General features: G+C 53.4%; 9 protein-coding genes across 9 annotated transcripts; 3 read left to right on the top strand and 6 right to left on the bottom strand.

The window, feature by feature from the left end:
* Nucleotides 1-59: 59 nt before the first annotated feature.
* On the top strand, nt 60-875 carry NECHADRAFT_80327 (uncharacterized protein; the record flags this gene model as incomplete). Its single annotated transcript, XM_003051091.1, has 3 exons — nt 60-146; nt 209-744; nt 797-875. 3 exons carry the CDS (start codon nt 60-62, stop codon nt 873-875), a joined length of 702 nt encoding a protein of 233 aa, XP_003051137.1.
* A 1,116-nt stretch (nt 876-1,991) lies between these two features.
* Nucleotides 1,992-4,771, top strand: NECHADRAFT_69323 (uncharacterized protein; the record flags this gene model as incomplete). Its single annotated transcript, XM_003051090.1, has 4 exons — nt 1,992-2,360; nt 2,427-3,246; nt 3,299-3,937; nt 3,989-4,771. The coding sequence occupies 4 exons, from the start codon at nt 1,992-1,994 to the stop codon at nt 4,234-4,236; spliced, it is 2,076 nt and encodes a 691-aa protein (XP_003051136.1). The 3' UTR covers nt 4,237-4,771.
* Nucleotides 4,770-7,056, bottom strand: NECHADRAFT_61067 (uncharacterized protein). Its single transcript, XM_003050713.1, has 4 exons — nt 6,707-7,056; nt 6,489-6,644; nt 6,056-6,398; nt 4,770-5,984 (listed from the first exon to the last, which is right to left on the bottom strand). The coding sequence occupies exons 1-4, from the start codon at nt 6,935-6,937 to the stop codon at nt 5,074-5,076; spliced, it is 1,641 nt and encodes a 546-aa protein (XP_003050759.1). The 5' UTR covers nt 6,938-7,056; the 3' UTR covers nt 4,770-5,073.
* A 2,841-nt stretch (nt 7,057-9,897) lies between these two features.
* NECHADRAFT_61064 (glycoside hydrolase family 37) lies at nt 9,898-12,653 on the bottom strand (the record flags this gene model as incomplete). Its single annotated transcript, XM_003050712.1, has 4 exons — nt 9,898-10,423; nt 10,479-12,348; nt 12,407-12,470; nt 12,531-12,653. 4 exons carry the CDS (start codon nt 12,651-12,653, stop codon nt 10,270-10,272), a joined length of 2,211 nt encoding a protein of 736 aa, XP_003050758.1. The 3' UTR covers nt 9,898-10,269.
* A 1,868-nt stretch (nt 12,654-14,521) lies between these two features.
* NECHADRAFT_41896 (uncharacterized protein) lies at nt 14,522-15,253 on the bottom strand (the record flags this gene model as incomplete). Its single annotated transcript, XM_003050711.1, has 1 exon — nt 14,522-15,253. The coding sequence occupies one exon, from the start codon at nt 15,251-15,253 to the stop codon at nt 14,522-14,524; it is 732 nt and encodes a 243-aa protein (XP_003050757.1).
* A 910-nt stretch (nt 15,254-16,163) lies between these two features.
* Nucleotides 16,164-17,722, bottom strand: NECHADRAFT_61061 (uncharacterized protein). Its single transcript, XM_003050710.1, has 2 exons — nt 16,437-17,722; nt 16,164-16,382 (listed from the first exon to the last, which is right to left on the bottom strand). Exons 1-2 carry the CDS (start codon nt 17,684-17,686, stop codon nt 16,202-16,204), a joined length of 1,431 nt encoding a protein of 476 aa, XP_003050756.1. The 5' UTR covers nt 17,687-17,722; the 3' UTR covers nt 16,164-16,201.
* A 1,239-nt stretch (nt 17,723-18,961) lies between these two features.
* On the top strand, nt 18,962-21,287 carry NECHADRAFT_104433 (uncharacterized protein; the record flags this gene model as incomplete). Its single annotated transcript, XM_003051089.1, has 3 exons — nt 18,962-19,133; nt 19,185-19,473; nt 19,523-21,287. 3 exons carry the CDS (start codon nt 18,962-18,964, stop codon nt 20,922-20,924), a joined length of 1,863 nt encoding a protein of 620 aa, XP_003051135.1. The 3' UTR covers nt 20,925-21,287.
* Nucleotides 21,288-21,329: 42 nt separating this feature from the next.
* Nucleotides 21,330-22,599, bottom strand: NECHADRAFT_61055 (uncharacterized protein). The gene is made up of 2 exons (XM_003050709.1): nt 22,187-22,599; nt 21,330-22,141 (listed from the first exon to the last, which is right to left on the bottom strand). The coding sequence occupies exons 1-2, from the start codon at nt 22,568-22,570 to the stop codon at nt 21,506-21,508; spliced, it is 1,020 nt and encodes a 339-aa protein (XP_003050755.1). The 5' UTR covers nt 22,571-22,599; the 3' UTR covers nt 21,330-21,505.
* A 916-nt stretch (nt 22,600-23,515) lies between these two features.
* Nucleotides 23,516-25,658, bottom strand: NECHADRAFT_69306 (uncharacterized protein). Its single transcript, XM_003050708.1, has 6 exons — nt 25,476-25,658; nt 25,373-25,409; nt 25,223-25,319; nt 24,382-25,171; nt 24,169-24,331; nt 23,516-24,118 (listed from the first exon to the last, which is right to left on the bottom strand). Exons 1-6 carry the CDS (start codon nt 25,570-25,572, stop codon nt 24,010-24,012), a joined length of 1,293 nt encoding a protein of 430 aa, XP_003050754.1. The 5' UTR covers nt 25,573-25,658; the 3' UTR covers nt 23,516-24,009.
* Nucleotides 25,659-26,441: the final 783 nt, after the last annotated feature.

The following is a 26,441-nucleotide window of genomic DNA, read 5'->3' as shown; positions in this document are numbered from 1 at the left end:
GCTCGAATGCGACGAGTCGAGAAAGAGCATCAAGTCTTGAATCTCCAATTGACAGCACAATGCTGGGAACAACGTTTCGTTTTGTGGCTCGCCAACGGGTGGTGCCATTCCGGGCAATCTCAAGCCTCTCGAGCAACCCCAAAATCGTCAGTATACACCACCGCCCTCAGCCATATCCTGGATGTACTAGACACTGACTGGAATCAAGAAAGTCCTGAACAATCCCGGCTCCCCTTTCACGCACATCCTCAGCTATCTCGAGACCGAACCTCCTTCTGAGCGCCTAGCGATCGGAACAACCACCGAAGTGCCTCCCACGCCCCAGTCCTTCAACGAGAACCACGACTTTGTCAAGATCCTCAACGAGGTGGTGTCCGAGTACGGCCACGAGGATGACGATCTGATCAGCCAGGCCAGGGCATTCGCCAGCCCCGGAGGATTCAACCTTGGCTCGGGAGGCTCCTTCTTCTCCCCAAAGCGGCCTAATCGAGGCAGGTCACGGAAGCAAGGTGCCGGAGGTGGCGCCGGAGGTTCCGGTGCTGGCGGCGCAAGCGCTCAAGGAGGCGCCGGTGGGGGAGGACGGGGAGGATGGGTGCATCTCAGCGACCGACGGAACCCCCCAGACTTTGGACGGATAGCTTGGCCGGAGGATATCCTGGGGAGCGTCGAGGTAGACGACTCTGGGACCATCATCGGCAAGGTGCAGCCCAGTGGGACATACCGCATCCTCACCAATGCTGGAATGTGAGTGACCTTTATAACTGATCTACGGGAGTGTTACTAATGGGAGACACAGCTTGGGACTCAGTCCGTTTCTGGAGGCGAAGTTGATTGAGAGGCTGAGGCACGAGGAGGCCAAGCAACGTAGTGGTTGAGCTCGTTGAGGGAGTGACGTGTCTGTGTACGTATTAAGAGATGGAGGACGAAAAAGGGGAAAATGAGTGGCTTGGAGTTAGAGCTGCTCTTGAAGACAATGTATCATAGCTGTAACGACTATTGTACGAATATCATTGCATTTGTTGGCCGGGATGAGTCAAGTGACGATTGTTGTGTGATGGATACCAGCAACCTAAGGTTCGAAACTCTTCATGGTTACATAATAAGTATCCGGGTTTCCCGAGCCATGTTTAATTCACAGCTTTTATTGTCTGAGTTGTTGGGAGGTTTCCACGGGCTGACAATAAATCAGACGGTAAGAAAAAAAAAAGTTGGTGGGAAACCAGCCACGAGTAGTCTCAACTGATGGATTGTATGAGGCCAGAGGTGCATATGAATCATGGGCTGATTAACACGACGACCAACAAGGCACGAACGAACGAATGGTTTCACCAAGAATTTTTCAAGGAGACGAGGTGAGAGGAGGAAGCCCAACAGATTCGAGCTGAAAGAGGACGCTTTCGGTTGCGTATTCGGATGGGATCTTGTCGGTCGAGATTGTGATGATAACAAGCATTGTTCAAGAGCTCAGAATCAATCGTACATACCGAGATACAGTATCAATGGTCCACATTTCACGTCTCGTTTACTCCCAGCCATTGATATCCAATCCATCCATGAACGACGTTGGCTGGGGATCCACTAAAACCCGACCTCACCTGGTAGGAGGGGCCCCTCCCCGGGCTGCCGGGGTACCCATCCATCCATCGTCAGTGACTCCCACAGCGAGAGACTGGAGCTTTTAGAGCGCACCACTTCCCATGTGCTACAGCACTAATAATTTGGGCGCCCACCACCACCAACTCTTGCATCCTGTCGTCTCATCCTTGTGAACGCCCCCTCCCCTCCTTCATCTTCAGACCGACCATATCACACATATCAGGATTGTGTCGTCCTCGCCCATTGTCCTGATATTCGCTGTTAGCACCCGATACCCAGCGGGCACCAACATCTACCGCCGCTAGGTACCCATCGAGATCCCTCCAACCCCGCCGTCGCTTTCTCTCGTTCCTGGCCTTGGTCAAGGCTCTCGACACCCCTCCTCCGACATCACCATGGCTCCCCGAGGCTTCGAGGACGAGGAGCTGACCATTTCCTTGTCCTCATCACACGTCCGTCGACCTCAGCAGCAGCAACCGCAGCCGCAGCAACATGCTCCTCAACCTGGCACCCGCCCCGCCGATGCGCCGCTCAAGGAGAGGATCAAGACGGAGCAGCGCATCGGCGCCTACAAGGTCCTCCGCACCCTGGGAGAGGGCTCCTTTGGCAAGGTGAAGCTTGCTATTCACAACGGCACCGGCCAGCAGGTCGCCCTCAAGATCATCGCCAGGAAGAAGCTCATCAGCCGTGACATGGCTGGACGCGTGGAGCGCGAGATCGAATACCTCCAGCTGCTGCGTCATCCCCATATCATTAAGCTGTACGTTACACATGCGAGCATGTAACCTCGACATAACTAACCCCGGTTGTTTAGTTACACCGTCATCAAGACTCCCAATGAGATCATCATGGTTCTCGAATACGCTGGTGGAGAGCTCTTCGACTACATTGTCCAGCACGGCCGTATGAAGGAGGCTGAGGCCCGTCGCTTCTTCCAGCAGATGCTTTGCGCAGTGGAATACTGCCATCGTCACAAGATTGTCCACCGTGACTTGAAGCCTGAGAACTTGCTCCTTGACGAGAACCTCAACGTCAAGATTGCAGATTTCGGTCTCAGCAATATCATGACGGACGGCAACTTCCTCAAGACGAGCTGCGGCAGTCCCAACTATGCAGCCCCCGAGGTTATCGGTGGAAAGCTGTATGCTGGTCCAGAAGTAGATGTGTGGAGTTGCGGTGTCATTCTCTATGTCCTCCTGGTCGGCCGCCTTCCCTTTGACGACGAGCACATCCCCAGCCTATTTGCCAAGATCGCAAAGGGTACCTACAGCATCCCCCAGTGGATGCCTCTTGGCGCCGCCAACTTGATTAAGAAGATGCTGGTGGTCAACCCCGTGCACCGAGCCACGATCGAGGATATCCGGGCAGATCCTTGGTTCATCACCGATCTCCCAGTCTATCTCCAACTTCCCGTCGAAGAGTTTTTCAACACGGGAGTGGACCCCAACAAGGCCATCCAAAAGAACGATATCGCGCCGAACGCCCCCGAAAAGGTTCAAGAGAGACTTCACAATGAAGTCACGGAAAAGATCAGCAAGACAATGGGTTACGGCAAGAACGATGTCGAGGAGGCACTGCAGGCATCCGAGCCTTCAGCCATCAAGGATGCTTACATGATCGTGAGAGAGAACAAGATGATGCAAGTGAATCGTGAGTCCCCTTCCAGTTTGCCTGGCCCCATGGTGTATTGAAACTGATGCAGAACACCCTGAAGCATTGCTCGAGCCTGAAGGGTCAAGCCCCATGCTCAGCATGTCTTCAGCCCGGTCGGCGACTTCGACCACTACCACGACTACCCCTCGCCCTTATGTGAGCAAGGTTGGCATTCTGCCTTCAAGTCTTCCAGCCTATCACAAGGACTACGTCGAGCGAGAAAAGGCCGGCGCCATCAACAACTCGCCTCCTCAGGTCTTGATCAACGACGAGCTCCCAGTTGCTAGGACAGATGCTGAGAAGGAAGAGACATCACGCCGTCTCAGGCCGCATTCGCGAAGCCAGCTACGCCTTGACGAAGCCAACACAAGACCCCAAGGCATGACACCCATCAACCCTCCTAAGAAGACGAAGCCGGTGCGGTGGCAGTTTGGTATCCGATCACGTAACTCGCCATGGGAAGCCCTTCTGTGCATCCACAAGGCTCTGCACAAGTTGGGAGCGACATATATCCCTGACGAGGAATACGAGTCACGACACGCAGAGGAGCGTGCTGAAGCATCGGGTGACGGCAGCTTTGCCGATTCCTATGATGGAAGCCGAGGCTCCAGCTCGAGCATTGATCCTATGAAGCGATACAGACTACCAGCCGACCCATGGCACATTAATGTCCGCTGGGATACGTCAAGTAAGTCCAGTGCATTCCTCTCTACTTCTCTGTCACTAACAACAGCATCAGCCCTCAGGAAAAAGCTGGAGGAAAAAGCCGGCACCTCTGATGGACGACACGCCCATGAGCCATTCGTCGCCCTGCACCTGGATATTCAGATCTACGAAATGGAGCACGGGGTCTACCTGGTTGATTTCAAGTGCTCTGGTTACGAGACAGCCCAAGGCCGGCTGCTCGAGGAAAAGGACGTCACCAGTCCTTTCCCTTTCTTGGACATGGCTGCCAAGTTGATTATGCAGCTGGCGGAAGCGGACTAGGGGAGGGAAATTGTTTGATATTGGTACCACAATCATTCACGTTCCTCGGACGTGCCGAATCGCACCATGTTGCGTCCACAGCAATTTGCTAAGACGCACTCTACCACCCAGAGTCGCGCGCTACCCATGCGCGTTTGGAGGAAGACGTTCCAGTCCAAGGGATCGTTTCAAGGAGGCCATTGCGGAGCGGTTGCTCTTGGGATCGATAGGTCTTGGCAGTCGGCACCGTGACCGGGCGGACGGACCGAGCCTCGGGGTCGGATCGGAGCCGGAAGCGCAAGAGGGGATGGGATTTATAGCCATCTTGCACAGATTGTGTTGGCGACGTCTTTTTTTTTCATTACCACGGGCTGAGTCCAATCACTCAATGTTGATACGAAGTTGCAATGCCTATATGCAGTATGACGGGTTCAAGGTGGAAGGGAACAGGGCGCAGGAAAGGTAATGGCACGGATTACACCACCTAGATAGATTTGGGAGGGAGGTGCCAGCGAGCTCACATTACTTCACATATTCAGATGAAACGTCGAGATTGAAGATGAAAAAAATCTTTTAATTCTAGTGACCAAATGTCCTAGTTTGTATATGAACTTGTATGGTAATAAGAAAAGCAGGCGACGTTAATGAAAACAGAAACAAACACCATTTCCGCGGTATGATATCAAACGTCCAAAACATGATGGCTAAAAGCACATTGTCGCCGCTTCCCTTTCCGTCTGTGGACCAACAACCCTTGGGTCCTTTTTTTAGTCTACTGTACTGTACTCTTCCTCGCCGATGCATCGTTGAAAGTCGTACTCTTTTTCTTTTCATTGGTTTCATTAGGCATCTCCCAGTTTATTTGAACTGGTCCTCAGTCACACCAGCACCCATGGCAGCGGTAGAGCTGATACCACCGGTGACCATCTTCTGGAGCTCATCGACGTAGGTAGCACCACTCCACTTCTGGTGCTTGACAACGTCGACCTTGGTGTCCATCTCGGGCTCCTGGACGAGCTCGCCGTAGGCGCGCATGCCAACAGTGCTGTAGGCCTTGGCGAACTGGTCGCTGATGAGAGCAGTAGTGTGAAGACCGGCGAGGGTGATGAACTGCCAGCAGTAGCCGAGCTTAGCGAGGCGGCGGATGTAGGTCTCCTGCTCCTGGCGGGGCATGGCAGTCTTCCAGTTGAAAGAGGGAGACAGGTTGTAGGCGAGCTTCTTCTCAGGCCAGACGGCGTGGACACCGTCGGCGAACTCCTTGGCCTGGGCAAAGTCGGGCAGCTTGGACTCCATCCAGATGGCGTCGCAGTAGGGGGCGTAGGCGATGGCGCGGTTAACGGCGCAGTCACAGCCACCCTTGAGGCGGTAGTAACCCTCACGGGTTCGGGGGGCGTCCCAGTCGAAGAAGATGTCTCGGCCGAGAATCTGGCTGGCGATGGCGCGAGCCTCAGTGTTGCTCTTGCCCTTGGCCTTGGCAGCATAGTCGCTCTTCAGGCCAGCCTTGTTAGAGTAGGAGCCGGCGTCAATGGCGGCAGCGACGGCGTCGTCGAAGCGGCTGAGCTTGGCCTGGGCCAGCCATTCGTCCTCGATGCGCTGAAGCTGGGCACCGTTCTTGCCAGCCTGCTCAGCGGCGATCATGAGATCGTTGAGGGGCTTGAGGGAGGGGTTGGTGGAGCCGAGGATGAAGGCATGGTCGCGGGGGTCGATGGTGGTGGTGATGAGGGTGGCGGCCTCGGCGTCGGTACGGGCGATAGCGAGGAGATCAGAGCCTGTTGATATCACATGTCAGCCTTCAACGTCCACATGTGAGATTTGGAGAATCTGGGGTAAATAAACTCACCCATGATGTCAGCCTGCGCGCGAATGGCAACCAGGCGGTTGATGTGCTCCTGGATGGGGACAAGGACCTTGCCAGCCATGTGGCCGCACTTCTTGGTTCCGGGGGCCTGATCCTCAATGTGGATACCGGCAGCACCCTTCTCGATGAAGAGCTTGGTGAGCTTCATGACGGCAGTGAGACCACCGTGACCGGTGTCAGCATCGGCGACGATGGGGCGGAGGTAGTCAATGTTGAGGAGGTTGGCACGCTGAGCCTTGGGGACGCTCAGGCGCTCCTGGCGCTGCTTGCGGTCGTGGAAGAGCTGAGCCATGAAGAGGTGGCCGACCTTGTTAGGGACGGTAGTCTGAATTCCGAGTCAGTAAACTGAATCGCAAGTGCAATTGAGTGAAAGCCATGCTTAATGCATAGCAATAGCTTTGGGCGCAAGACTCACGTAGGGGTAATCAGCCAGATCGGGACCGGGCTCGTCAGAAGCAGAGGCGGTAGAAGATGATTGCCATCCAGAGACGTAGACGGTATCGAGGTACTTGGCCATCTGAGTGACCATGGTAGGCTCCAAGCAGCCATAGGTGTAGCTAGCATCTCGGGACTAGACAATGCGTGTTAGTGGTCTGGCGTTGATCAAGCATCCCGAGTCGCATAGTTGCTCACCTCGAAGCGCTGCTCAAGAATGTTCCACAACTTCTTAGCCTGGGCGTTGCTGGCGTAGTTGATGGGCAGGTATCCTCGCTTGGAGACGATCTGCTCGGCGGTAAAAGGTCGCTTGGTGTGTCGCCATCGCGAGTCGGACCACCAGGCCTTGACAGCCTCAACCTCCTTCTGGAAGAGCTCGTCCTCGTGATCCGGGTTCACGGAGGGGTTCGCCATGTTGTTGGCCGCCATTGTGACTGTTTGTGATGAGGGTTGGAGGTGAATTGGGTTGAGTTGAGGTGGTCGCGTGTGTAAGTTGAAGGGGGGCGGAAACGGAGGAGGGTATCACAAGACAGGAGTGAAGATGAATGAGAATGAAGGAATTGGAGACTTTTTTTCGAGTCAAAGGATGAGGGAGAAGGCTATATTAAGTAGAATCACGGCCGGGAATTCTAAACAGCTTGAGTCACTCGACCTTGGATCTCTTTCTCCTGTGCCCCGTCCCCCCGTCGGTCCCATTCCCCATGGTGGTCATTGTTCTCCGCACCCGGCGTTCAGCGGGTGCCCCACCGAGTCAGGACAGGCAGGATGCACGCCCAGGGTATCCACAGTGATTGGAGAGAGGCAATGATTGGGGTTGAGGGTCGGATTTGGTCTGGTCTCGCCTGGCCTTTTGGTTAGCCGTGGTTGAAAGGCGAACAAGAGCTGGGGGAGTGGAAGTTGTAAGTGGAGGGTGGAGGTGGAGATGGGATGGAGGTACCATAACGAAATAGTGGACCCGCCCTCCACGAGGAAAAGAGCCAGCCACGAGAGCGGCAAACAGGGCCTGGTCCAGAATCACAAGGCCAGGACAGATCCGTCAGTCTAACCAGATTGTCTTTTTTTTTTCTGTGTATTTTTTGCCATTGAGTTTTGCATGTGTCTTGACGAGTCGGACGAACGGGTAGTTTACAGTGGTATTCATTGCAACTCGATACTTGAAAACATAAGGGTACTCTGTATAGCATCAACTACGTAACCCAAGTACCCAGCCAGGTACCAGCGCTTCAACTGCGGCTCAAGAATAGTGGCCCTCGCTCGGAATCCCACCGAGCATGTAAACCAAATCTAAACCCGCCAGCCCTTGAACAACAATTTTTTTGCACCTCGGCCCTGAAATCAATGGACAGGATGTCAAGAGCCGCCATCCTGTCGTCACGAGCAGCCGCAAAAACAGGGGAGGGGTGGCGTCTAACCCCGTCCAACCGGCCGGCGCGCGGGCATGATCCGTGGCCAAACAACAAACTGGGGTAGAACGAGCCGGACGGTGCGGGTACGTACCTCCGGACAGTCACCGAGGGGAGAAACGTCGAGGCCATCACGGAAGAGCAGAGACAGTGGACGGGAATCCTCCATCGACGGTTGATGGGAGCATCTGTCGAATCAACGGCCGCAGCGTGATCGCGATGGGCAATTGGGCTTACAGAGACGTTATATATACACTCCGTATTGTGCATTTATTACGCAGCTTGTACATACCGCCTGCAGAGCAGAGTAAAAACGGAGCTCGGTACATGTCCATCCCCTGGCCTTGCAGAGCCGTCAGAATGTGCGCCCCTGGGGAGAATGAACCTGCATGACGTCTTTTCCTTCCTCTCTGTTTCTTTTCTTCAAGTCAAGTCTTGCGTATCTTCGGCTCAAAGGCTGGCACAGCCTAGCACCTCACACCTTGTCGCACATGGCGGATCCGGGGATCCGCTGGTCAGGGCGTACTTTTTTGCCGCCCATTGACCGAGATGCCGAACGCCGTCGTGTCAATACCTAGGTAGGTGTCTTTGATCTGAGGCCTCTTGATCAGATACTATACCGGCAATGATACCCTCTTCCAGGCCTGATCTGACTGAATGCCAAAGCCAATTCTTCAGCTCCTTCACAATAAACAAGTCTCATGACCCTTTCCGAGTCGCCGACGAGAAGAGTAAACTTCGGCCAACAACGGCTCTAAAAAGACAATGTACAAAACCCCTTGTGTAAAATTCGGGTCCGCCATGTGCCTTTTCCCCGACAAACGCAAACCGAGATCCCATACCCCAAAATCTCAGATACGGTACTTGACCATCTACCGTACCGCATCTAACCTGATCCATGCTAGATGAAGTAATCCTCCTCGAAACCTGGGGTACTCCCTCTCTCACCTTGAACTCACCTCGAACCTGGCTGTCCCTCTTCACCGGTTGTGACCTTATTCCTCTAGACCGGATCTAGGTTTCTTCTAGTTGAACTAGATCACGGCTCAGAGGATCAACCATCACCAACATCACGACGATGCAGTTGACGCTGCATATCAATGCAATTCAAATCAGCATATCAGTAAATCAACCAGGCCTCAATCTTTTTCCTTCTCTACACCGGCACAATTCCTCTTGCACGCACGCAATCTGCCCTTCTCGGCCTTCCTCCGTCCCTGCCTCGCCTCTCCCCGTCCCCGGAACTTGGCCGAGGCCGAGTCCCGCCCTCACCGGAGCAGCGGAGGTCTCTGGCATGTGAAGCAAACCCGCCGCAGTCTCTCGCTCAGTCACCGAGAACAGCAGCCGTCCTTTTTTTGACAGTTTCATCGGTTCTCCGAGCATACTTCTCCGAATCTCACGGCCTTGATACTCCCTCGGAGCTGCACTTGTCCGGGAATTGAAGTCCACCCCTCCCACACCCTTCTACCACCTACAGCATCTATTTCCTGCATCTCTTTTCCCCTGCTTTTAGAAGCTGTCCCCTATCCTTGCGTTTCCAGATACCTATGAGAGGCCAATGTCATCCGTCAACCCCACGCCTTACGTCTCGAGGCACAAAACTACCTCGGCCATCCGCTTTCATTCTACCGAGAACCCCAAACCTCTGGTACACTTTGAGCTTACCTCCTTGCCTACCTTGGTAAACTTCCTCTGACGGCAGATTCCTTTGTTTCATGGATCTCACGTGCCCTATCAGCCGTCATTTGTCTTCGGTCACTTCCCGAGCTTGACACTACCAACCGATGGCCCTCGTCATATCGACCACATCGTTATACTTACACAAGTCATGCATTGCATGCATCACATGGAAATACATCCACTGTCACTCACTTGCACCGGCTATTCAATTCCTGACTCAATACAGTACTGCATTCTATCAAGCCCGGCCCAGCTCATCTCATTCAGATCTCGTCAGTTCGACACCGACACAGACTGGACTTGGGATAGGCAGTAGCAGTCAGTGTTGTGAGCAACCTGTGCCCTGACCTGTGCTGATTCCGTCCTGTCCCATCAACTATCACCACAGCCTCTCGCCCCTTCTCCCGTTCGATGGTGCTGCTGCCTCTAGTATCGATCTCCCCTATTACACGCTTTTCAACTCGTCAGGATGTCCTCAGCCTGCCAAACCGACCCAATGTCACCCCGTACTGCCGACATACAATTCGTACCTCAAGTTCAACTCCGAGCAAAGACTTTGATGCGACAGAACAAAGACAAAAACCAAGATGGCATATCATGGCAAAATGTCACTTCCCTCACGGCGTCACCTGGTGTTGCCTTCAGCCCACTCGAGCATTCCAACTCTCGGCGCATTATTTAAGGTGCCAGTAGGGCAGCAAGCGCCTTTTCGTTGTTCTGCTCAATAGCCTTGATCAGTGTTGGGTAAGGTGTGAGCGCTCCTAGAGCTCTCCTCATGTGAGCGTTGACAATCTGCAATCCGTAGACGTAACTCGCGTTAACCCATGCGAATCTGCATTGATAGTTAGCAGGCTGTCCATGCCTCGTCTTGACATCAGAAAACATACCCTTCTTTGTTGACGCCCTTGAAGCCCAGACCTTGGTTGCCATATTCGGCGTCCACTCGGTGGGGATCAACTGGCTGCGTCACGTCATACTTCTCGACAACCACACCGTGGAAGTCGACAAACGCCTTGGTCACCATAAAGAGCCACTTGTAAGCAATCCGCTCCGCCTCCTCAGTGAAGCTATAGCGGATCAATCCAGTCCAAGCCAGCATCTGCTGTGGCGGCCAGCCGTACGGGAAGTCCCACTGCCGGTTAGGCCGGTTGAGGCCGACCGCTCCGCGCGACTCCTCCGTTCCTGAGACGAGACCGCCGTAGGCCTCAAACTTGGGGAGACCCTTGCGCACCATCTCGGCGGCCTGCTTTGGTGTCGCGATACCAGCCCAGAGGGCCCAGAAGGTTGTACAAGTCTCATATGTGCAACGCTCACGCTTCACCGTGTCGTAGTCAAAGAACATGCCCTCCTCTTCGTTCCACATCAGCTTGTCAACTGTCAGCTTGCGTCGCTTGGCTCGTCGGTCCCAGGCTGCCGACGAAAGGATCTCTCCTGGCTGATATGGGGTTCCAGCGCAGAACTCTTCGGGCATGGCAAGCTTGTCGTTGAAGACGCTGCGAATAGTACGGGCAATATCGGTCTCATACTTAAAAAGTAGGGAGTTGAGGTCGATGGTGGCCAAGTTGGCGCACACTCCCTCGAGGCGGTACGAGGTGTCATGGCCAGACTCTCGCACAGCGCGATCGTGCATGAAATACTCATCGAGCTCAGGCTCCTTGACCTCGCCATGGTTGTAAGCGCGCACAAACTGCTCAAAGGTCATGTTGTGCTTCTTGACGTATGGGTCAAGAATGTGCACAAAGTGGGTAGCCTCAGTCTCAGGAGGCACACCCATACCCTCTGGTCGGTATCTCGAGAGACCAGTGATAGGGTCAAGTCGAGGCTCTGACGTCCACACGCTGTGGTACTCCTTGATGGCCGCCAAGATTGAGCGTCGGAGGAATTCCTTGGCATCTGGCTCATGCTTGATCTTTTCGTAGACTCGGAGAGCCATGTCAGTCAGGAATGGAGGCTGCGATCGGCATAGGTAGTAGGATCGAGTGGCATTGAGGATCTTGCCATAGTGCTCGATGCAGAAGCAGAAGTTGGTGACCATAGACTTGGCCAGGTCAACTCGGTCGTTGATAAGAAGACCCAGAGACGCCATGTAGCTGTCCCATCCGTAGAGCTCGTTGAAGCGGCCACCAGGGACGACAAACGGCAAGCCCTTCAGAGACCATCCACTGGGGTGGCTTGGGTCTTCCACCTCCTCAACATCCACAGCCAGCAGACCAGGCGCATCGTTCATATCACGGACAAGCTCCGGGGTAATCTTCTCGGGCAGGAGCTGAACATCCAGTCGCAAGTCGGGTCTCTCCTCAGCAACTCTCTTGTAAAACTCGTACTGCTTGGGGCATCCGTGTGGGATGTAGATACGCGGACGGGGGTCATCGGTCCAGTCCTTGGGGTCTCGAGCGGCAATGTCGACAGTGGATGCATCAATGCGTCTGGTCAAGCCCTCCCAAAAGTGATCGCGAATCATGCGAGACAATCGATCGACAGGATTCTCGTTGAGTCGTCCCTCGTCGAGCACAATCTGCTTACGTCCGTACTCTTTAGCAAGAGTCAACTCCTGGAGAAGATTGGACAGCATGTATGTTCCTCGAACGTCGAACCGGTTGTGGCCAGCAGAGGCAGCGGTCCGCAGCGAAATGACCTTGGGACCGTTGTCCTCAATTGTGATTTGCATATTTCCATCGGTATCTTCCTGCAGCTGCAGGCTCTCCAGGGTCGAGTCCACCTGGATGAGGAATCGGCGGCTCTGCTGGGTGTTCTCATCTGGGGCGAAACGTCAGCTTCAAAACCTCGCTGTCCAATGACGTCTTTAGCTGCTTACCATGACTACCTCGTCGGAAGGGCTCACGAAGGCCAACTCTTTCGAATTGGCGCATCAAACTGTTCTACATGCACCGTGTCAGATAAGGTTGCTGCACCTGCACCAAGGACACCTCACTGCTCACCTGCGAGTATGTTCGGGTGCGAGGGCCAGCACGATTGGTGTGGCGCTCCTCGGTATAATATGTTCTGGCATCGTCAAAGACGCCATCGTCAGAACCGCGCGAGCGGTGGCTGGGCGCTGCCATGGCGATAGCAGGATTGAAGCTGTCTTTGTCAATGGGACAGAGCGGGGTTGGCCAGATGGGTGGATGGTGGATGGATGGAGGGACGGGAGCCAAGTGTGAAGCTTTGCAGATTATATGGCACAGGCGAATTGAGCTGACAAGGTTGAGAGGTCAGAAGAAAGGGGCACCAGTCAGTCAGACGTAACTAGGGACAAGTCACGAGGATGCAGGAAAACAAAACAAGTAGCTGTGGAGGTCTGGTTTTGAAGGAATTGTAGGGGATGACGGCAGGGTATGGAGGGGGCTTTTTGAGAGGAGAGGGCGGGAGGAGCAAAGAAAGTGGCGGAGAGCTTGGGCCTTTTTCTTTTGGATGAGGTGGGATGGAGGGAGGATGGAATGGAGCCAGGCCTGTCCCCAGTGACGGTGACGAAGCCAGCTGGAGCAAGCGACGGGAGAGAAAGATCCAGGTAGGTTTCTAGGTTAGCAAACGGCCTCGGTCTCGTTGACCGAACTTCCTAACCGGGGAAGCGGTGAAGAGGCCACAGGGGCCGCGGCGGGGGTCAATTGATGCAGAGTCGTTCGGTGAGGGCGCAAAGAGCAGGGCGAAGAAGCAGTTGTCCAGCCTTTGGTTCGTGGGCTTCTTCTGTTTCACCTCTCTCCCAGATCCGCCTCTGCTTTTTTTGGTGTTTGATGTGACGATATCACGCAGCAGTAGCAGCAGGGGTGCTCCACTACAGGGGGCACAAACATCAAGAACCGCCCCATACCTGACCTCCCCGGCAGCGCTGTTGCTGCGCGTTGCCCGCTGTAACCCACTGCTGTGTTACCCCCAGGACGCACCTCGCCCAGCCGAGCTGGCCCCCATGCAAACGGCTTCCCCCCACCATGACATCCCGCGTGCCCAGCACACCCATCCCGCCCATCCATCCACCCATCCACCTCAGCCCTTTACCAATCCCAGGATGCTGGACATACAAATTCAAGCCTGGGATATTCGGCCGATACCATCAGACCATTTCAAAGGTCACTCGACTGCCGGACACCTGGATGCAATCCCCCCCTGAACTGCTGTGTCTCGCATACCAGGCCCCTGTGCTTACGCTTGTGCTTGTGCTTTGACAAGAGATGTAAACTGGGGATCTTAGATGACCTGACATGGCCAAACTGTCAGGTTGGCTTGGACGTTTGGGCATGATTTGGAAGTATATGGGATACCCCAACAGGCAACTCCGCTCCAACAGTCTGAACGACATGTTGCGTGTTGTCCAGCAGAGGCAGCTCCGAGTGAAGTCATCTCAAGCGATATGTGGAAACTCTTGTTCACGAGGCTCAATATCATCATATCAAGACCCGTTCTTTTCACATTGAATAGTCTACATGACAACAGTTCGACGTCAGTATGTTCAGATTCCTCAACGCCCAACCGATACCGGCTCGGCAGCGGTCAAGATTGAAGGGGGGATGTCTCAAGACATGTTGCTCCGCCAGACAACGTGCAGGCATGCCAGGTTGATGAGTGACACGAGGTGGAAATAATCCCAGAACCATTCTTGCCCGCTACCCCAGTATCGACACGAGCAAGTCCACGGCCCGGATAGTCTAGACGTTGAGTTAACCATAGCCACAAACGCCACGGTCACATTGGTTCTATCATTTCCACCGACAGTCGAAACTGTTGGATCCCCTGAGTATGGGGTAGACAGCTCAATAACTTGAGTGGTTGATAATTACTAGCAATTTCATTCCGTCATGTTTCCTCCTCTTGGGTATTTGTCCTGTTCGTGAGCCATCCTGGTCTCAGTATTCATCCATCCCTTGACGCCATTCCAATGTTTCAACTAACCCCAGATCAAGGGGCATGCGCCTCGAAGCACCACAGCAACGATGACCTATTCGTTCCCGGCACGACTTGTTCGTGCAACCATTCGACTCCGCCTCCTTCCTACTACTTCAGGGTCCCAGGTCCCCGCGAATATGTCCTCGCACTCATCTTCATCGTCTGAATCAAACACGATCTCGTCTTCGTCGTGCTTGTCCAATTCGGGCAAGTAGGTGCCATCGTCATCGGCGGTATCTTCCCAGCTTCGATATGTGACGACTCGCTCTACCTCCAGGATGAACTTGCCAACTTTATATTTTTGCCCTTCCTCCTTAGCGTCGACGTATTTCCAACCCAGCTTGGTTGAGCAGATCCCACAGGTGATGTCTGCCACTATATGCCAGCCTGTTACAAGTTGTCGGTTCTCACTCTTGCCAACTCGAATATTATTCAGTGTCTGGGGTGCCGGCAGTGCAGGCGGAGCAACAAGGAACGCGCGACCGTATCGGCCCGTAAAACCCTTGGATATGATCTGAGAGGCAAAGGCAAGGTCGGTCGAGCATCCGGCGCAGCGTAGAGTATTCGGCGCGGTTTTGCTTAACCGAGAACCCTTTTCGGCATTTGTCAAGGGTCCATGGTTCGGAGGTGAGCTTGCCGGTGTTGTGACAGCAGAAGAAGCGGTCGAGTCGCTGGCAGAACTCGAAGAGGCAGAGTGGCGACGAGAGAAAGGTAGTCTGATGGTAGACAACAGGTAGGTGGGAAAGATGGGCTTGGTAGCCGAGATGCCACTCTCGCGAACCATCCCGACGGTCGAAGCTGACTTCTTTGTACGATCCCAGATCTGATATTCCGCAGTGAAATAAATATCTTCAAGTGTGACCGTTTCTTGGAACTTTTCCAGTGGTAGATTCAAGGGTCCGATAAGGTGTGGTTAGAGCGGTTGAGTTCCACTGCCAGAGTCAGGCACTCCACCAGTGGCGTACAGTCGGGTCGTTGTAAGGCCTGGAGAGTCTTGAACGTTGAGGAGCTCAACAAGGGATGCGCAGGCGAGACAAGAGGTGTTACAGTCGAGTATGTGAGGCTGCAGGTGAGGAAAAGACGAGTATCTCCCGCGACCTCCGGCGATAAAAGCAATGCAGCGGTCACTTGGCCATGTCGGCGACGGCTCAGCCGGGCAGCGATCACCGGACCTGTCTCATCAGTCAACTAACATGGATGGACGGATTGGACGGGTGGATGGAAGGGCGGTGGAGGGGCAAGAATGGATGGCGGTTGGAGCGGACTCGAAGGGAGGGGTTCAAGGTACGTACAGTGTGGGGTCGCTCGCGGGAACGTGCAGATGGGAAACTCTCATTCCGAAGCCTATCATCACGACTATCACCAACTGGTATTAATCAACAATCCCTTATCAGTTGGATATTTTGCCAGTCAGAGAATAGTGTATTGCTATCGGATGGAAGTGAGTTCTTGTTACTCAGCTTACAAAAATGATGATTACATGGCCATCATTAACTTTCCTAAGGAAGTGGGGGCCGTTGTCGATGGATGGCGTAGCAATGCCAAGAGCACGTTTGTAACAAGGGATCCGGCATCATACTCGTGCTCACAAGGAGCATCAAGGAAGTTGAGATCACTTTCAAACCCTCACTCATCGGAACCCTGTCCACAAACACACCAAACATGTCACAGAACTCCAAACTAGGATACCATATCACGTTCAATCATCTTCATTATTATGGATGTTCTTAGCTTAGGCCTTGGGCTCCTCGGCAACGTAGTGCAGGTAGGCTCCTAGCAGCTTGATGCCCTCAATGTAGTTGCGCTTGTCCAGCTTCTCGTTGATGGAATGCGCACCATCAGTCGAGCTACCCATGGGAAGCAACAGAACGTTCTTGCCAGTGGCCTCCTCAAAGGTCAGAGTAACGGGGATACTGGCAAGGATTGTTAGCAATCAACACATATTCTTTTACATCAAGGACTCTTACCTTCCACCCTCGCGAGTAAAGTCGGGCTGAACACCCCACACACGCTCAACAGCCTTGGCAGCAGCCGAAAAGTTCCAGTGCTTGGGCGACGCCACCCACCACTTGCCAGTGTGCTGTGCGAACACATTCAGGGTGTTCTTACTGTTGAGCTTGGCGAACTGCTCCTTCACGTACTTGTACACACACTCGTTGGTTGTGTCAATGTCCATATCGGGTACTGTTCGGATCGAAAACTTTCCAATGACCTTGGCAGGGATGACAGTCTTGGCTCCTGGAGCGGAAAAGGCACCCTCGATACCGTGGAGAGACAGAGAGGGGTATCGCCAGCGGCCCATAAGAGTGCTCTTCTTGTCCTCAAAAATAGTCGTCGTGCTACCGAGCGACTCGTAGATGTTGTCCATAGTGAAGGAGATGCCATCGTAGAGACCCTCCTCGTCGGCGGTGACAGGGGCAACCTGCTCCATGATGCCAGGAATCTGGATCTGACCATCAGTGTTGACCAGCGATCCCAGAACCCTGACGAGATCGGTCATGGGCTCCTGGGCCGTGCCACCAAAGACACCACTGTGAAGATCAGCGCCAGGGCCGGAGATCTCAACCGAGTAGTAGTTGCAGCCTCGGAGACCATAGGTCAAGCAAGGCTTCTCGGTACCGAGCCAGTAGTTGTCAGAAATGCAGACAGCTTCGGCATCAGCAAAGTACTTCTTGGCCTCTTCCTTGATGAGGTCGTCCAAGCCCTCAGAACCATATTCCTCCATACCCTCGAAGCACATGAGCAGGTTGACGGGGAAATCGACACCCGCCTTCTGGTGGGCCTCGATGGCATTCAACCAACCCAGGACAGGGCCCTTATCGTCCGTAGATCCACGTCCGAACATGCGACCCTTCTCGTCAACGGTGAGATCGAAGGGCTCGGTAGCCCAGCCGTCGCTCTTCTCGGCAGGCTGAACGTCGTAGTGACCATAGACGAGAATGGTTCGCTTGTTGCTGTCGTTTCCGTATCGAGCGAGGACGACGGGAGGGAGGTCGAGGTGCTCCTTGTGGGGCTGCTTTCCCAGCGGTCGAAGCTCTACCGAAGCTCCCAGGCTCTTGAGCTCCTCGGCGAGAAACTCTCCCATGCGAACGACATCAGGGCGGCGAGCATCCTCGGCGGAAATCGAAGGAATAGCCACAGCCTTGCGCAGGCGCTCAATGAAGTCGTCAGCAGAGCTGTCGACCTGCTTGAAGAAACCGTCAAGTTGAGGGGCCATCTTCTTTGCTTGGTGAGCGCGTATAGAGTCGGTGAGGTATGGGCGGGAAAGAAATTTGGGTGATTGTGAGGAGATCCGGGAGACACGAGATGATATAAAGGGCCTTTTGGGGAGTGCTGTTACTCGAAAACAACACAGAGCTGCCCTATTGAGGAGGAAGGTGCGGGGCATTACGCCGGACCTGCTCTATCGGGTTGATAGTGATGCAAGACAGCGCCGTGCTCACCTTATGGCGGGGCAGCTTGAACGCAAGCAATGAGAGAGCAATGAATGGCCGGCTAGTAGCGGCAACCAATAATGATTAGGCCGAGTAGTGATTAGTAAGGGAAAATGGGCAACGTTTGCGTTGAACAAAAGAGCACAAGATGCAGCCAGCCTTTACGTCACATGCCAGCCTGTAAGTGGCTGAGTCATCGGGAGGAAAATCCTTTTTGCGGTAATCCGACTCCGGAATTTCGAGCGCATTCCCCCTCCCAGGCATCCGGTCTCCTCACGTCTAGATGCTTACTAACCCCAGGGGCAGTGCTTTTCCTCCCTCGAAGACTCTTCCTCTCCCCACTCGCCTCGATACTCATCCATCGTCGCTTTCATTCCGCCCATCGAGTATTCAGTTCGCGACACCAGAGCAGTCACTTGGCTGCACTCTTTTTCGCCTGCGCGCGACCTTTTCTTCTCTTCACTCTTGCTCAACGATTATCGAGGGCCGTTTGATCCACCTGGCAACGCGCGGTTACCTGACGCGATCTCGCCGACCTCGCGCGAGCCCGACCGTTCGCATACTCGCTACTCGAGACGCCGTGCTCTGTCGCTAGCCTTCTCTCGAAAGGGCGTAGATCCTAGGACAACTTGCTAACTTCAAGGTCTCTGGTTCAGTGGTTTAACAAACGTGGTGACTGGAAATTGAGGTGGAGTTTCAGGGTTGTCTCTCTTCTGGCTGTTTTCTTTGGCCAGCTGTACTCCTTTATTCATTGCACCTTTTTTTGACCCTTTTGCCGCTATTGTTCCCTCCAAGTACAATCAAAATTGATTATTTCCGTTCATCTCGAGAGTTGAAAGAGGCACGGCAGTGCAAGAAAGAAACCAACAAACAAAGAGAACAATCAGAGTTATCTCTGCAAACACAAAAGAGGCAATCAATACTCACATAGTGCTCTGTGCGCCCGGCCACTTCGACTTGGAAAACTCATCGACCTCCGTTATAACACCACCTCTTGTCCCTCTGTGCTGTGGTGTCTTGATTCCTTGTAGGAAAACACACAGCACAAATCAATCATCATGACGTCTTCCGTCTTTTTCAAGTTCAAGTCCCAAAGGGAACCCACTAGAGTCGAATTCGACGGCACTGGTATCTCAGTCTTTGAGCTCAAGCGTGAAATCATCATCAAGAGCGGACTTGGCGATGGCTCTGATTTCGATCTTCATATTTACACCGATGATAACAGCGAGGGTAAGTTTACATCCCAGGCGCAACACAAGAGCGCTGCTAATCACTGCTCAGAATATGATGACGACACCACCATTATTCCCAGATCAACAACGGTGATCGCTCGGCGTCAGCCAGCCGTTAAGCAAGGCGCGGGGCGGGCTGCCCGTTATGTATCCGGCAAGATGCCTTCAACGGCCAAGAATGCTGGTCGCAAAGAGCAAGCAGCAAAGGCCTCGGCATCAAAGCCTAGTTCTAACGCAATCAACCAAATGAACAATGCCATGACCGAAGAGGAGAAGATGGCAGCCATGTTTGCAGCGCAGACCGAGCAGTGGTCAGCCCAGCAGGAAGAGATGTCACAGTAAGTATTGCCTACCCGTAGAAGTAGATCAATTATTAACATGCCATAGCCAAACACCCGTCTTCAAGCCCGGTGCGAAGAGGCCAGCAAATGTCCCAGACCATGACCCCCCGAATGGCTACATTTGCTACCGTTGTGGCAACAAGGGCCACTGGATTCAGCTTTGCCCTACTAACGATGATCCCGAGTTTGACAATCGCCCGAGAGTCAAGCGAACTACTGGAATTCCGCGTTCGTTCCTGCAAAAGGTCGACAAGTCTGTTGTGCTAGCTCAGACTGACGGCGATGAATCCAAGCGCCCCTCAGGCATCATGGTTAACGCTGAAGGAGATTTTGTCATTGCCGAACCAGACAAGGCATCTTGGGAACAGTTCCAGGCCAAGGCCAAGTCTTCCTCCGCTGCCAAGGCACCCCTGGCCGAGGACAAGGAGATTCAAGAACGGGGCTTGGAGTGTTCGATCGACAAGAAGATGTTCATAGAGCCAATGAAGACTCCGTGCTGCCAGAAGACCTTTTGCAATGATTGCATAACCAATGCTCTCATCGAAAGCGACTTCGTCTGCCCTGCCTGCCAGTCAGAAGGTGTGCTGATTGATGACCTCGTACCAGATGAGGAGACATCGAAGAAGATTCAGGATTATCTGAAGGAGAAGGAGACAGCCAAAAGCCCCCCCCCTCCGTCACCCAAGGCGTCAGATGAAGTCAAGGCTGATGGCGAGAAGGAGGACAACCCTACTACAGTGGCTGACAAGCCGGAGCAAAAGCCCGAGGGCGATGCTGCCGACAAGGCCAAGGATTCGCCAAAGGAAAAGTCAAATTCACCCGCCTCTCAAAAGGCGACTATCAAGTCTCCACCAACTGGCCCCAAGAGCCTCGTCCCCGCTTCACAAGACGCAGACAAGCAGGTCGACAGCGCCAAGCCCACGGATGTCAACTCCAAGAAGCGGCCCGCAGACGACATTCTCGACAATCCCCGGATTCCCAAGGGTCCCAAGGCAATGCAGAACCAACAAAACATGATGCCCAACATGATGAATGGCATGGGTATGAACATGGGAATGAATAACATGATGTTCAACGGCATGCCCATGATGCCAAACATGATGCCAATGCCAAACATGGGCAACATGAACATGAACATGGGTATGATGGGTATGCCCAACATGATGGGCATGCCAGGGTTCCCCGGTATCAATGGTGGCTTTGGGGGCATGAACGGTTGGGATATGGGAATGAATGGTATGAACGGCATGAATGGCATGAATCCTATGAACGGAAACATGGGTATGAACGGAGGCATGAATGGAGGCATGAATGGCTTCCAGAACGGCAACTTTTCCCAGGGTGGCAACGCTGCCGACGAAGACGCCTACTTCCGCAAGCCCGTCAACCCCCATCGACACCAGAACAAGCAGCGAAGAGTTCGACCCAGCGACTATCGAGAGCTGTGAGCCAGATGCTCAGCTCCCGCACGACTATGATTTCTACCAGCGGCTGTTTCTTGTTTTCTCACCATCTCGACATCAAGGTACAATGAGGCCATCAACGCGAGCTTTGCAGAGCTGTCATATTCTGGATTGTTTTAAGGGGTTTGGGGTTGCTTTTCACATGTTGCATGATTCCGTCAAGCCAGCGGAACGGCGTTTGGGGTGTAGATATGGATCTTGGAAGGGTTTCATGGCGGTTTATGCCACCGGTTGGGGGTTTAGGTATTACTTCATCAGACTTTGGCCTTGGTAGGGGCATGACTTGACAGCGAGTGGTCGCTAGTCTACGAGGCAAACATGAAGCAGAAAACAAATAAAATAATAAACAAACTTGCTGAGATTTGGGTATTTTCTCTTGTGACTGTGTGTGTGCATAACCAATAAATATCATCGTGTATTGTCATAAACCATCAACCCCTAACGACAACTCTACGCCCTCTTTGCTCCTGTATGTACTACATGACCTTTCTTTTTGTCTTGCCCATTCCATCTTGCGTGATAATCTTCAAAGCGTCCACGTCTTGCACCCGAGTCTATAGACCTGCTTACTCCGGAGGAACGTAAGGAGTAACGAGCATCTCACTAAACTTCTCGAGCTTCTCCTTGCCCCGAACCTCCTCAACCAACAGGGGCATCTTGACAACGTTAAAGTCCTCGGCGTAGAGCTCCTCGTACTGATCCAGGTACTTGCGCTGCATCTTGCGACGAGCATTACACTGGTCGCAGTCGCTCGCCTTCTTGGGGAACAGGAGCTGGTTGACGACGATGGAGTGGGTGTCGATGCCGTAACCCGCAAGCTCCTGGATCATGCGCTCCGTCTCGTACAGGCTCAGGAACTCTGCGATGCAGACGCAGACAAACGTGGTGAGCTCTGCGTCCTGGAACTGAGTGTTGACCTCGGAGATGGTCTCGCGCAGCGACTCGAGCTTCTCGACCATGTCGTTGAGGTTCTGCCCGTTGGGGAGCTGACCGCCCGAGCCGAGGAAGCTGTTGACGAGGGGTCCGTACTGCGACGAGAGCTGGGATACCTTTGCGAGGGCCTTTTCGAGGACGGTGGGGAACTGGAGGAAACGGAGGGTGTGACCGGTGGGGGCCGTGTCGAAGATGATGGTTTCGTAGGAGAGGGACTTGACCTGCTTGAGGACCTCTGCGAAGGACATGGCCTCGTCGATACCAGGAATCTGTCATGTCAGCAATAGTTAGAGCTGTGAGGTTGTTGAACTCACCGCAAAAGCGAGGTCCTGCATCATGCCTCCCAGTCCACCAGCAGCAGCATTGACATCATCAGCATCGCCCTGACCAGCCAACATGTCCTGTATGCTTCCGTTGGGATCAATCTCCATAGCACTGAGGTTGTCGAAGCCGTTAACGAGGCGGGCCTCCTTGCCAAACTTCTGAGAAAAGGCATCGGAAAGGTTGTGTGCGGGATCGGTAGAGATGAGGAGAACGGAGCGACGGACGCGAGCGAGCTGGATGGCGAGAGAGCACGAGGTGGTGGTCTTTCCGACACCACCCTTGCCGCCCACGAAGATCCAACGCAGGCTGCGCTGGTCGAGGAGGGACTGGAGGGACGGCTCGAGGGCGTCGTCGGCGGAGATTACGGCGGCCATGGCGATTCAGTTGGTTCGGAAGAAAGGTTTGCGATCGGGTCGGGTTAGAGTGGCTTTGTTGAGAGGTTGTCGAGTTCAAGATTTGGGCATCTTCTAGAAGCTCCCGTCTTTCATGGTGGAGTTGGCGGTTTTGGAGGGGTAGATCTAGACAGAATAGGAAGGCCACGTATGGTTAGCCTCATGACTGGTTAATTTTGTCAAGCAAGGACGTCAAGACCAGTCTGTTGCCACATGATGCTCTCACACGGAACAAAAATCATGACTTCTTTGATAAAGTTTATCATATTATTGTCTGCTCTTTCCTAGTTCATCCGAACCACATAAACACGGTTTGTTTTCATCTTATCTGTCAAGTATCTTGGAAACACACCAAAAAGAAACCAAGTGATCAACAACCACAAAAAGAAGCAAAAAAAACCAATCGACGTGGGCCTGATTCGAACAGACGCCTCCGAAGAGAATAGATTTCTAGTCTATCGCATTAGACCACTCTGCCACCACGCCTTTTCTTGGTGATGGGCGAGTCGAGATTGCGGTCCACAAGGACCGAGACCTGGAGTCTGGACACAACCTCAGAGAAGACAACCACCTCGATCATTCAGGATTCAAAAGCCGAGAATGAATCAGACACTACCAGAATATTCTTGCTTTGTGTCGCATTCATAACTCTTGGATCGGACTGTATAATTCTCCTGGGCTATCATCGACCTGCTCTTGAACCCCTCTCTAGGGTATGTGCCGGAGGGGTCCTCCTCAAGATAACCCCTGTGACCTTTTCTGTCTTCCTTTGCTGCTATGGCTTCTGCTTCTTGACATCTTTGCATGCCATTCCTCGTTCTTCTTTCTGATGGATAAAGTATCTTTTGGAACTTGGAAACATGGGCAGTTTGCTCTTGATGTTGACAGCAAGATATAACATCAACTTCACATGGACAAACGAGAAATGATATAAACCAGTTCATTCTATCCTTGAACCAAATTGCATCGCGCCTCAACTCCCTTACCCAATAACGATACCAAGGTCAAGATCCTTGCTCTTCCGTCTCATCCGTCTCTTTGATCCATCAAGAATAGGCCCAGGGAGCAGACAACCCCTGGGTTTCCCAGAATTGCATCCTTCAAACGCAAGAGAGCAGCAGCAGCGCAGAAAATAGCTGACACACACAGTCGGGCGCTGCGATGAATGATGGTACAGAAAACAAGTAACCATGTGAGAAACGACGAGAAAAACACACCGAACCAAGTTTGCACTTTTCCTCCCACAACCCTCGACCCAATCTTGCGTCTTCAGGTCAAAAGCCCGAGTGCTCACGTCTCCCAATCAGAGGCGACATGGCAGTGCGGACAATGCTGTCCGTGGTGTTGGGAGGAGACCGGATGGACGCAAAGGAAGGGCTTGCGGGAGCTCGGAGGAGAGTGCGGGAGTCCTCGCGAGCCGCCTAAGCCTCGCCAGGACGAAGTTCACGGCCGGAAGCGACGGCTGTGCTAGGACCGGACTTGGCGCCGGGGGCATTGTTCCAGGAGAGATAGGTGTGGTCACCAAGTTTCCTGACAACATGTTAGCGTAAGAAATGAAGACTGCAGAATCAAGAGCATACCTGGGGCGGATCAGATGGGTCACTGTAAAGACAGCACCGAGCAAGATGCAGACACCGCCGACGACCACGTAGGCGATTCCAAGGAAGGGGTTGCGGCCTCCCATGACGGTCTTGGTGGTGATGATGATGGACTTGGTACCTTCATACTTGTTGGCGGGGAAGTCTAAAAGGTCAGTCAGGTGTTCCACAGAGGCGTACATCCTTGAAACTCACGATCATCAATCTGAAGCTCATAAGTACCGGCCCACATGGCGACGGTGTCATTACGTTGGTACAGCTTGCTAAAGGTGGGAAGGCCGGCGGTTCGCATCCACACGTGGAAAGCCTCCCACTCCTTCAGGTTTGGCGGGGGGTTCTTGGTGGTATAGTTATCCGGGTAGCGCTTCTGCCAGTTGGGAGGGGGGATCACGTCGTCGGGCTTGTAGCTGGTGTTGCCGTACAGGTCCCTGTCGCTTCCCCAGGCAATGTTTGTCGTCTTCATGTCGTAGGTCCAGGTGTCATTCTTGGACCTGCTCGAGGCCGGAACAGTCACAAGCTCGGGGCTGTAGTAGGTATCGTTGAACATGGAGTTGGCGATGAGTCCGCAGGGGTAGTAGGGCTTCGAAAGCTTGGAGTCTCCGTACAGGGGGCCGCAGTCACCGTTCTTGATGTCGCTGTACGAGCGAGCTTTTCCCTTGAGCTGGTCGCTGTCAAATGAGAGCACGTAGCGACGATGGTTCTGGTAAAAGTTGGTGAGGTGGTAGTAGAAGAGAACGGGAGGGCCCATTTCCTCGGGCAGCGTGAACTTGAGATGGCACCGGTTTGTCTCGTTGACTCTGACGCCGTTGTCGAGGGTGACGGTGATGTTGGTCTCGCGCGCCCACATTGCATTCACGGATCTATTAGAGCTCTTGAAGGCAGTCTGGACATTGTCGCCGGGCATTGCACCATAGCCGCCGCCATCCCTGGAGAGTTTGGGAGCATCTTCTGTGCAGTGGGTGTAGTCGAGTCGAAGTTCTTGGACCTAACTAGGCTGTCAGATGCGTTTTGTTTCAACGGTAGCGTCGGAGCTCACCTGGGCGCTGGCATAGAGAAGCAATCCTCCGATAGGAGCGAATATGATTCCAATGGTGAAGAACAGGGGCAGGACGGTCTTGGGTGTGAGGATGGGCCTGTCGCAATAAGCATCGAGAACGAGGAAGAGCAGGGAACGATGACAACGTACTGCCAGGCCTTCAAGCGCTGCTGTCGGAACGCGGTGTCTATCGCGAATCAGTCAGCATGAATTTGTCGCGGTGCACGGCGGACGAGGCTCGAGGGATGCTCACTCGCTGGTCGACGACTCTTCTTCTTGTCCGGCTGCTTCGGGCCATCGTTGGAGTCGATGGAATCAGTGTGGTCGATGCCACGGGGATCGTCGGCCATTGTAGGCAAGTTCGGCGGTGAAATCTGCGCGGGCGCGCGATGAAAGATCCGTCGAGATCGATATGGCGCGAGGCGGTGGGTGCGAGATGGTCGATTGTGTTGTTCTGGTTCGTATCCCAGGGGAGAGTGAGAGCTGATGGGATTCAAGTGCAGGTGTGGCTTGGCGCTCGTGAAGCGTTACGTGTTGGACATTGCGGCGTGGGTGGGACGTGCTTGGCTGTCAGGGTGAGTGGCTGTGCAGTGACAGATTACGGGCTGTGCTGCTCGGGGTTTCGGGGCTTTGTTTTATCCGGGCGCGTACTCAGGTCATTGAAGGTTTGACAGGGAAAGGAATGTGATAAACAGACATATTTAGGGGTGTCTGTCTCTCTTTCATTTCGAGCTGTATTGTATTCTAGTTACTCTGCATGTAGGTTGTGGTTGCATATGCCTCAAAATACCTAACTTTAGTATATCCACCAGGCGGCATTGGCAGCTACCGGACCGTTTCTCAACTCAATAGGACTGTCAGCACAACTCAATTCAAGATATCAACACTCTCGGGTCTCGTATAACCCTCTCATGGTACGGGTTGACATTGTTTTCTATTGTTACTTAAGAAGGAACAAAGTCCCACCATGTGTAACTGAACCATTTGCTTTGTTTGACCCAAACTGGTCGGGGGCACAAAGTCAGCGCTGTCAGCGCATGAACTGTCGAGTGAACAGAAAACAATGTTCATCGTAACTCGTTTTATATTTAATACATTCTACAATAATTGATTGTCTATCCTTCCCTTTCCCGTTATTCATCAAATATTAGCCCCTCATCAACCCATTGTCCCATTCACCACCAGCCGTGAATCTAGGACTCACTCATCCAGCCTCACC

The sequence above is a fragment of the Fusarium vanettenii genome (assembly GCF_000151355.1).
Source record: "Fusarium vanettenii 77-13-4 chromosome 5 genomic scaffold NECHAsca_5_chr5_3_0, whole genome shotgun sequence".
Lineage (NCBI taxonomy): Eukaryota > Fungi > Ascomycota > Sordariomycetes > Hypocreales > Nectriaceae > Fusarium > Fusarium vanettenii.
The sequence above is the reverse complement of the archived record's forward strand: the minus strand, read 5'-3'. Positions and strand labels throughout refer to the sequence as shown.

Coding starts and splice junctions, on each gene's coding strand:
- NECHADRAFT_61067 (XM_003050713.1), bottom strand. CDS start 6,937: ATGGCGGCCAACAACATGGCGAACCCCTCCGTGAACCCGGATCACGAG. Junction 6,645..6,706: donor TTCTTGAGCAGCGCTTCGAG/GTGAGCAACTAT, acceptor CGCATTGTCTAG/TCCCGAGATGCTAGCTACAC. Junction 6,399..6,488: donor ATCTGGCTGATTACCCCTAC/GTGAGTCTTGCG, acceptor CTCGGAATTCAG/ACTACCGTCCCTAACAAGGT.
- NECHADRAFT_61061 (XM_003050710.1), bottom strand. CDS start 17,686: ATGGCCCCTCAACTTGACGGTTTCTTCAAGCAGGTCGACAGCTCTGCT. Junction 16,383..16,436: donor TTTACTCGCGAGGGTGGAAG/GTAAGAGTCCTT, acceptor AATCCTTGCCAG/TATCCCCGTTACTCTGACCT.
- NECHADRAFT_61055 (XM_003050709.1), bottom strand. CDS start 22,570: ATGGCCGCCGTAATCTCCGCCGACGACGCCCTCGAGCCGTCCCTCCAG. Junction 22,142..22,186: donor TGCAGGACCTCGCTTTTGCG/GTGAGTTCAACA, acceptor CTGACATGACAG/ATTCCTGGTATCGACGAGGC.
- NECHADRAFT_69306 (XM_003050708.1), bottom strand. CDS start 25,572: ATGGCCGACGATCCCCGTGGCATCGACCACACTGATTCCATCGACTCC. Junction 25,320..25,372: donor CAGCGCTTGAAGGCCTGGCA/GTACGTTGTCAT, acceptor TTATTGCGACAG/GCCCATCCTCACACCCAAGA. Junction 24,332..24,381: donor TGAGCTTCAGATTGATGATC/GTGAGTTTCAAG, acceptor CTGACCTTTTAG/ACTTCCCCGCCAACAAGTAT.